The 9,491-nt window shown below is 55.3% G+C and overlaps 3 protein-coding genes across 3 annotated transcripts; 2 read left to right on the plus strand and 1 right to left on the minus strand.

Moving 5' to 3' along the window:
* Positions 1-330: 330 nt before the first annotated feature.
* LOC147059775 (chymotrypsin B-like) lies at positions 331-3,181 on the plus strand. The gene is made up of 6 exons (XM_085908145.1): positions 331-1,697; positions 1,766-1,869; positions 2,168-2,247; positions 2,331-2,593; positions 2,753-2,886; positions 2,972-3,181. The coding sequence occupies exons 1-6, from the start codon at positions 1,466-1,468 to the stop codon at positions 3,131-3,133; spliced, it is 975 nt and encodes a 324-aa protein (XP_085764271.1). The 5' UTR covers positions 331-1,465; the 3' UTR covers positions 3,134-3,181.
* Positions 3,182-5,089: 1,908 nt separating this feature from the next.
* Positions 5,090-6,511, plus strand: LOC147059776 (chymotrypsin A-like). The gene is made up of 7 exons (XM_085908146.1): positions 5,090-5,141; positions 5,216-5,319; positions 5,399-5,478; positions 5,547-5,625; positions 5,699-5,879; positions 5,949-6,082; positions 6,308-6,511. Exons 1-7 carry the CDS (start codon positions 5,090-5,092, stop codon positions 6,467-6,469), a joined length of 792 nt encoding a protein of 263 aa, XP_085764272.1. The 3' UTR covers positions 6,470-6,511.
* A 625-nt stretch (positions 6,512-7,136) lies between these two features.
* Positions 7,137-9,464, minus strand: agrp (agouti related neuropeptide). The gene is made up of 5 exons (XM_085908147.1): positions 9,222-9,464; positions 8,723-8,931; positions 7,868-7,995; positions 7,706-7,785; positions 7,137-7,593 (listed from the first exon to the last, which is right to left on the minus strand). Exons 1-5 carry the CDS (start codon positions 9,225-9,227, stop codon positions 7,390-7,392), a joined length of 627 nt encoding a protein of 208 aa, XP_085764273.1. The 5' UTR covers positions 9,228-9,464; the 3' UTR covers positions 7,137-7,389.
* Positions 9,465-9,491: the final 27 nt, after the last annotated feature.

Below are 9,491 nucleotides of genomic sequence, written 5' to 3' on the forward strand. Positions count from 1 at the left end.
GGATGGATGGATGGATGGATGGATGGATGGATGGATGGATGGATGGATGGATGGATGGATGGATGGCACAACCCTGCCTTTGGCTGGCCGGCTGGGTTGTGCTGTTGCCGAATACATGTTCCGCCGTCGTCGTTTCCTCACGGACCCGTTTGACTAGCGGACAAATCCGAGTTGGCGCGAGAGGCCCTCGCCTGCAGTAGGAGCGGCGGCGGCCGGCTGGATCAGGATCAGAATCTGCTTCTTTTTTTTTTCTCCCCCCCCCCCCTCGGTCCCTCCCAGCTGCAGAAGAGCGCCCGCCAGTGGCAATATCTGGTAGGTTTCTCGTCATGCCGTCTTGCATTGGTTAAGAGTAGCTTTCTGGAGGCTCCACTGTGAGGTCGGTTCCGGTGGACTCGCCGTTCATTTCAAAATAAAGCCTCGACCACTGCTTATGCCATCTCTTAGATATCATTCAACTTGACTCCGAGCGCAACGCTCTTTTCCATAACAGTTTAAAAAAAAAGATTTTGTTGTTGATGTTTTATATTTGTAACCGCCATGAATTTCTTTTTGATATTATTTCCAAGTAAAATTGCATCAATGGAATTGTTTGTTTGTGCTCCTGTAGTTGCATGACGCTGTTCTGTTCTTTGCTGCCACTGCGCTGCATGTTTCTCTCCTGAATGGAGGCATTCCTCCGAACTCCCATATTGCACTTTTTTGCACCTGGCTTTTTGTTTTGGATATGTACGACGAGCATTGAAAAGCTTCTTCTTCCTTTCTTTTCTTTATTTTCACTTTTGAACCCATCCCGTTCTGGTATTTGTGCTGCTTTCTCTCTCTCTCCCAACAAGTAACAAGCATTTCCAGTCACAACAACAGTCAGGGCTGGAGATGGATGAGGATATTGTAGTCTTTTGTCTGCCTTCATCCAGATCTGTCTTTCTAATCATGTTTTTGTCACACGTAGGACAATGAAAATGTCCTTCACCTCTACAATTCAAGTTGCAGCGCCGGCGCTAGATCTTTTTCTCTCAACGCAAGCCGAGAAATGTTTTGGATTCGTTTCGGACAAAGAAAGACGAGCGTGCGTGCGTGCCAAAGTGTTTGAGAGGTCAGAGACCGACAAGTCCCGTACGGCCTCACGTCAGGTTGCGGTAAATTTGCCGGTGATTAGATTTGCCGGTGACGACGCTTGTTGGAAAGAGAGCCTTCGCGCAATCGGCACGCTGATAAGCGCCGACGGGGAAAGTTAACCATTAATCCATGGCCACGTTCTGCCGCGCTTTGTGACGGTGTTTGTCGGCTTGCTTTTTTTGGAGAGTTCAAATACATTCGGGTGATCCTTTTGGAACACCGAGCGCCACCGGGAAGTCTGATGTCGTTGCAAATGGCGACGCGTGCGTGCGTGCGTGCGTGCGTGGGTGGGTGGGTGCGGGCCTCCTTGCCCGCCACAGGATAAGTCTGCACCGTCATCGCAAATGTGATGATGCAGTGGAGTTTGGGCTTGCGGCCGGCCGGCGGCGTCCAATGGGAGCGTGCGAGCGGCCCCGTTGATAAGCAGCTGCGCTCTGAGCGCGCCGCCCCGCCATTGGTCCAGTCGGCGTATAAAAGCACGCGGCGGCGGCGGCTGGGACACACCGTCCTTGTCGTCACTGTCGTCGTCATGGCCGTCCTCTGGATCATCTCCTGCTTGGCTCTGGTGGCCGCCGCCTACGGTGAGACACGGAACGGAGCCCCCGGCTGGCGCCGCCACGCCGCCTCATGTTGGTCTCTTGTCTGTCAGGTTGCGGCACGCCCGCCGCCCCCCCCGAGGTGACCGGCTACGCTCGCATCGTCAACGGCGAGGAGGCCGTCCCGCATTCGTGGCCCTGGCAGGTGTCCCTGCAGGTCAGCGCGGCCGGCCGCGTCGGTCCCGGTGTCACTTTGCCGATCTCTGCTTTCTTTCTTTCTTTCTTTTTTGGCCGCTGAAGCCAGCCATCCTGCCTCTTCAGGTTGCCGTTGCTTCTTCCCCGCTGCGGCTCGGGCTTTCTCTTTGTCATCCTTGTTCCGTTTTGGGTTCTCGCTTCTGCTCTTCTTTGGGCTCCTCCCGTCGTCTTTCCGTGGCCGCTCCCGTAGCGTGTCGGCTCGCCTCCTCTTCCCCCTCGCCCGCCCGCCGGCGTCAGTAACGCGGCCGTTCTCTCGGTAGCAATCCAACGGCTTCCACTTCTGCGGCGGCTCCCTGATCAACGAGAACTGGGTGGTGACCGCCGCCCACTGCAACGTCAGGTAGTGCGCCGCCGCCAACGGGAGTCGGGGCCGGCCATACCAATGGCGCCGGCCTTCGGTGACGGCTGCGCTCAAATTGCCAGGACTTACCACCGCGTGGTGGCCGGCGAGCACGATAAGAGTTACGGGTCCAACGAGGCGGTGCAGGTGCTGCGCCCCTCCAAGGTGTTCACGCACCCCAAGTGGAACCCGCGTACCATCAACAACGACATCGCCCTGATCCGGCTGAGCACGCCGGCTCGCCTGGGCGCCAACGTGTCACCCGTCTGCCTGGCCGAGGCCACCGACGACTTTGCCCCGGGAAGGACCTGCGTCACCTCCGGATGGGGACTGACCAGATACAACGGTGCGCTCAATCCGCTCCGCCTTTGTTTTGGCTTTGCGTCGTCGTGGAAACACGGCGGTTGGCGGGCAACTCGCCGTGGCCACGAGACGCGTGCGCTGCTCTCTCCCATTCCCCCCCCCCCCGCTTTCCCTCAGCCTTTAAAGTGCTCCGTCTTTGCAGCTCCCGGCACTCCCAACAAGCTCCAGCAGGCGGCGCTTCCCCTACTGTCCAACGAGCAGTGCAAGCGTCACTGGGGCAGTAACATCTCCGACTTGATGATCTGCGCCGGAGGCCAGGGCGCCACCTCCTGCATGGTGAGGGAAGGGCTTTGGTGCGCTTCACGCAACCTTCTTCTTCTTCTTCTTCACGCCCCCCCCCCCACTCGTTTGTGGACTTTAGGGCGACTCGGGCGGTCCTCTTGTGTGCGAGAACGACAACGCCTGGACCCTGGTGGGCATCGTGTCCTGGGGAAGCAGCCGCTGCTCCACGTCCACGCCCGCCGTCTACGCCCGTGTGACCGAGCTGCGCGCCTGGGTGGACCAGATCCTGGCCAGCAACTGAACGCGCAAATGCCTCTGCTGCTGCCAATAAATCAAATGATGCATGGGATCATGGCTGTGCTTTGACTTTATTCCAAGCTGGACTGCAAAGCTTTCTTTTTGACAAGCAAAAGCTTTTCTTTGTGGGCTTTTGGCATCCACTCCAACTTTGTCGCCAGAGCGCTTGCTTGACACACGGTGGCAACGGGCGGGCGGGGCACTCGCAAAGACAGTGAAAGTCAAACCATTAGACGTCAATGGTTTGCTAGCTCTGGGCTTCGCATGACGGCGGCCGCGTTTGCTTTTAGGACGCCTTTGACGTCGACCAGAGAAAACGAGCTTGACGCCGGCCGATGTTGATTCATGTGCATTGTCCATTTTCAAAGAAAGAACAAACGACACTGTGACACTGTGACAAATGGCTGCCGCAGCGGAAAAAAAAACACGGCTGACTCGCCCAAAGCTTGGCCACGAGGACACAAAGCGCCCACTCGTGTACCACTCACGTTAATAAAACACATTCAAAGCGCACCCGTAAAGTAAATGTTGGAGGCGTGCTTTGTTTTGCTGTAAATGAGCCAACCGTGTCTGTGAGCTGAATTCTGGCCCGAATACGTATCGTTCATCTAGTCCCGAGCGCGGCCATTTTGGCAGGTGCGTGGACCAATCACAAAGCAGCCATGCGCCTGGGGGCGGGATAACAAGAAGCGCCGACACGGGGATGCAATGGCTCACGTTTACCATATTTTCCGGACTAGAAGTGGCTTCGGAGTATAAGTCTCAGCAGCCATAAAATGCATAAGAAAGGAGACAAAGATAAGTCGCACCAGAGTATAAGTGGCATAACTTATAAGTTGGGAGTCATTGATTTGATCAAATCCAACACCATGAACGGACGTGTCTTCTTGAAAGGCAATTCCAAATAAAAATAGAAGAGGCAACGACGGGCTGAACGCTACGCTATGCTCACGTTACATGTCCCGACGTAGACAAAGTTATCAAATAACTACAGCGTAAATAACCAGTTTATTGAACCATCTGCGTCGTCACTCCAAATCATTCAATCCATCCAAATCTTTGTCATGGGTGTCACTTATCAACAACTCTGTTGACTCGAGTCCGGAAGTAGATGTGGCGCTGACGTCCAACGTCAGTTGCAGTTCCAAAGATTTCACAGGCGCTCGTGCGGTTTAGGGTGAAAATAGCATGTGAAATCATCACGTGTTCATAATATCACACGTAAGTCGCTCCCGAGTACGAGTCGCACCCTCGGCGGCCAAACTATAAAAAAAACTGCGGTCACAAAGCCGATATTGGCGCCCGTTGTGGCCATTGATCGAAACCCGGCGGAGGACTTTGACGGTCTGTCTGCCTTTGCCGAGCAGATCACAGTCAAGCGCTACCAGACGGATGCTGGGCAGAACCCGCTCCAAAGAGCCGGCCGGGCGTGTCCTCGGAAATAATCGGGCCGCTCCTGCAGCCCCCGGCCGGGTGGGAAAAAAGCCAGCTGCGTCCTCGCTTGCGGTCCCTCCCATTTGTCGTCAATCATTCCCTCGTCTTCGTTGGGCAAAGCGAGGAAGCCCTTACTAATAAGGATGTCGATAAATCCTCCGTGATCAGCAGAACTTCATCCCAGCACGACATGATTTCAAAAGTATTTGTGAGGCTTGTTGGGTTAGGGTTAGGAAGCAGCAATGCCCCTCGGATGAGTCCATATCCACATCGAAAGAACTCATCATTCCATCAACATTTAAAGATCGAATGAATCAGCCATGACGTGGCGTACGCACCTGTCGCCGCACGCCTTGATGCACCCCCCCCCCCCATCAGCTGCAGGTTTCCCGCAATCCCATGTGGCCGGACTCTCACGTCGGTCGGTCGGTCAATCGGTCCCGCCCTCCCGCCGTTTTCCTCCAATCGGGCCCAGCCGCATCTGTATAAAAGCCAGCCGTTTGTCCGGAGAAGACATGATGTCGCCATGGCCTTCCTGTGGATCCTCTCGTGCCTCGCCTTCGTCGGCGCCGCCTACGGTGCGTTAGCCTCGGCCGGCCGTCACGCTCGCATTTGCCGACCCGGTCCTCACAACGTCGTCATTTGTGGTCAGGTTGCGGCTCTCCCGACATCCCTCCCGTGATCACGGGATACTCTCGCATCGTCAACGGCGAGGAGGCGGTGCCTCACTCCTGGCCCTGGCAGGTGTCCCTGCAGGTACGCCGGCACGCCATCGGCCATCACGGGCACGCCAAGGGCCGTCACGCCATACGAGTGCTCTTTTTGTCCGCCTCAGGACTACACGGGTTTCCACTTCTGCGGCGGCTCCCTGGTCAACGAGAACTGGGTGGTGACGGCGGCGCACTGCAACGTCAGGTAGCGCCGGCCGGGGCGACGAGCCTGCCCGCCGACTGACGGCGGCCTGACGCCGTTTGTCTTCGCAGGACTTCCCACCGCGTGGTCCTGGGTGAGCACGACCGCTCGTCCGACGCCGAGGACACCCAGGTCCTGAAGGTGGGCAAGGTGAGGACGCGCTTCGCTTTTGTCGTCAGCTCGCGCGCGCGCGGCTCGCGTTAACGGCGCCGTCGTCCGGCAGGTGTTCAAGCACCCCCGCTACAACGGCTTCACCATCAACAACGACATCCTGCTCATCAAGCTGGCCAGCCCCGCCCAGATGAACATGCGCGTGTCGCCCGTCTGCGTGGCCCAAACCGGAGATGACTTCCCCGGAGGCACCAAGTGCGTCACCACCGGCTGGGGGCTGACCCGACACAACGGTGAGGACTCGCCGCCGTAGGGCCGAGTGCCCAAAGCCGATGGTGAGCCCGCCCGCCGTTGCCTTTCAGCGCCCGACACGCCGGCCCTCCTCCAGCAGGCCTCCCTGCCGCTGTTGACCAACGAGCGGTGCCGTCAATTCTGGGGCAGGAAGATCACCGACCTGATGATCTGCGCCGGAGCCTCCGGAGCCTCATCTTGCATGGTGGGTAGGGATTCATTTCCCACTTGCGGCCGGCCAAGGTTCGGTTTGGCCCACGCCCCGGCCCGCCGCCTTCCAGTTTGGAGTGCCTTTGAGCGGCGGCGGCGGCAGCGCGTACGCTTTGGCCCTTTGCCAAGTGGCTCCTGCCGCCGCCGCATGCCCGCTGCTCCTTAGTCTCAGGCCGGGACAGGCTAAGGCTAGCGACGACACGATTATTTGCCTCTGCAGGGCGACTCTGGCGGCCCCCTGGTGTGCCAGAAGGCGGGCGCCTGGACCCTGGTGGGCATCGTGTCCTGGGGCAGCGGAACGTGCACGCCCACCATGCCCGGCGTCTACGCCCGCGTCACCCAACTCCGCGCCTGGATGGACCAGATCATCGCTTCCAACTAGGCTCAACGTCGTCACGTTCAATAAAGCCTCTAAAAGCGCCAATCTTTTCTTGCTCTGGGCGTTTGTAACGTTCTGTTTGTATCATGTTCGGCCTATGAGAGAAGGCCCAATTTCTTCTCATCTCTTCTTAGTCTTGGTTCATGGCTACCAAATGTTGCCTTCACAAAATGTTTGTTAGAAAGATTCTTATGTTGATGCTGGACATCAATCTGCCGTATTGGGAAGAGGGACACGCGTCTATGGCGCTGACAGTGACGTCCCTCCCCGTGTCTATATTCTCGCGTGAATTGCAGCGGTAACGGGAGCAACGGTAACGGGGCGAGCGTCCATTTTCGTACGTCGGGACCGAGGAGGAAGAAGAAGAAGAAGAAGCGAGACACGTGTCGTCATCTACGTGCTTGTGCAACTTCGGCGCTGCATCGTGCACTCTCGTCGCCATTGGGAACCATAGCTTGCATGTCCTGTGTTGCTTCTGACCGACAAAAACAAAAACAAAAAACATGCCCGTCTGAGCCAACCGAGTCCTTTACAGTCCTCGGGCTCCCCAACAATGAATTTGTTCTTGATCATGTGATTCTGGTTTGGAGCTTCAACTCTTGTTGTTTTCAACTCCTTCCTTTGTTTTACTCTTCTCGTCCTTTGATGAAAAGCACAATTCTTGTGTTGAAAGAACTTTTTATGTATGATTCTTCAGATGAGCAATAGCGTCAGCGCCAATCAACATCAAGTTTGAAAAGAAATAAGTTCACGATATAAAGGATCGAGTTGCCAATGATTAGCGTTTGAGGGAGGACGATGGGTGCATGTCGGCGAGTCAGCTGCGTTCACGTCTTGTCCGCAACGTGTCCGCTGTGCCGCGTCGTCAAAAGCGCACGTCTCAGGTGCGCGCAGGCCAGGAGCGGTTCTGGCTCGTGCGTGTGTCAGGTACGCGCCGGCGGCAGCGGCGGGCAGGCGTGTCCGACGCGTCGACAGTAGCAGATGGCGTTGAAGAAGCGGCAGTAGCAGGTGTCGCAGGCGTCGCAGCAGGGCAGCGGCAAGCCCAAACACGACTGCTGGTGCCGGATGCAGCGGCGGGCCGAGCGCATGGCGCGCGAAGACGCCGCCGCCGCCGCCGCCGCCTCATCCTGGAACACGGAAACCCAGCCAGCCGTCAAAAGAAAAGTTATACGCGGCAAAACACGAACTACAAAATCAACAACAACGGATTTGATTGGTTATTTAGGTGGCCGCACCCACCTGGTCATAGGACTCCGCCTCCATCAGAAAGTCTCCATCGCTGTCCAAGTGGCGTCCGGTTTCGGGGGCATGGCTTCTCTCTGTGGCATGGAAAGCAAAAAAAAAAAAAAAAAAAAAAAAAGAGTGCCGAAAACTAAAGCAAAAACCATGGCAAATTCTCACCTAGTGGCGACCAGTCGGCGTCCAGCTGAAGGTGGCGTGGGTCGCGCGGGTGAAGCAGCGTCCCCGACGACAAGGCGAGCAGGCAGAGGAACCAGTAGCCACGGGACGGAGCCGAGTCCACACACATCCTGAGCAATCAAATCAGCAAACCAAGCAACAAGGTGTTTGGGAGCGGCAAATGCGGCGGCGGCAGCGGGAACGAGACGCTGCGTCCGGCCCGCCCGCCCGCGTCCTTCCCCGAGCGGATGCATGGCAGCGGAGCGTTGCCCGATTGATATACCGTGCATGCCAACAGCTGATTCGGGTTAGTGTGGCACCAAAAAGTTTAACTTTTCCTTCCCAGGGAAAAAAAAATCAAGATGTGTATTTTTCCTTTTTTGGAAATGGTGCAATTTTGAATCAAGATGGGAAGTCACATTTTGAATCACCTGATAAGTCTAAAATTTTTGCATGCTTTTAATTTAATCAAGAGAAAATGAGAAAAGGCTTACTTATTTTTCCCAAGATAACCTACCTTTTCTTCTTTTTTTGACATGAACTTTTTTACACGTTGAAAAAAGATTTGAAAGAAAACTAATTCAAGTCTTTTTCACCCTTTCTTTGTTCAAGACCATGCACGCAGGCAGGGCTTCTTACTTGCACAGCAAAGTCCCATTTTCCCATGACAACATTTTAAGATGTGTATTTTGCCGAGGGGGGAAAAAGGCATGCAAATATTGAAAGGCTTGTTTTCATCAAGTTTGGAATCCTTCTTTTCTCCCCAGCATGATTTCGTTTTCTCCCAAAATGCCATTTCAGAATGGAAACGTGTCGGGGTGGGTGGTCTTCCTTTTGCTGAGGCGGGCGTGCACTCACCTGTGAGCGAGCGAGCGATTGCGGACGTGTCCTGTCCCGTCCCGGTCTTGCCGCGACGATGTCGGCGGAGCGCGCCGGCGCATCTTCTTTGTCATCCGAAGGGAACGCGTGTTGCCGCGGCAACCGCTTGACGCAATTCCAGGAGACAAATGAGATGAAGGCGCACACTCGCTCAAGTGACGTCCGCTCAGGCCCAAATGCGCCGAGGCCTGCAGGCAGGCAGGCAGGCAGGAGAATTAAGGAGACGCAGCGGTTGACCGGCGGCTCCCAAAACACAACACAAACGGCCCAGCGTAGGAACTCAGCCGGCCCGTGTGGACGCGCGCGCTTCCTAAAAGTCGCCGCGGTGCTTGTCAAGTAGACCAAGCTAGCCAAGTCTTCTTAAATTTACTCCTGAAGAGTTTCCACGCCCAAAAAGCGACCGGGATATTTTGGAGAAAACTGCATTTAAAGGATGATCGAAAATGTGTTATTCATTCAGAGAAAACGCAAATTGTACCTGCATCAAATCAGTCCGAATGATTCCTTGTCAATGTAATGCAAGTCGACGGTCAACACAACTGATCCGGACTTAACAAACGAAAAACAACAACAAAAAAAGCAGCGTTTGAAGATTCATCCCAGCAATTTCTAAAGATGACCATTTCTTAGTTTTCCAACATGTAATGTCCAATTTTTCATTTCCCAAAAACGTTTGTTTTCCAAAAAGGCAAAATATTTATTTGTAACTGCCAGAAAGTCTTTGCCGTCCATAACAACAACAACAACA

Source organism: Syngnathus leptorhynchus, chromosome 3 (assembly GCF_054491065.1).
Source record: "Syngnathus leptorhynchus isolate UIUO chromosome 3, UIUO_Slep, whole genome shotgun sequence".
NCBI lineage: Eukaryota > Metazoa > Chordata > Actinopteri > Syngnathiformes > Syngnathidae > Syngnathus > Syngnathus leptorhynchus.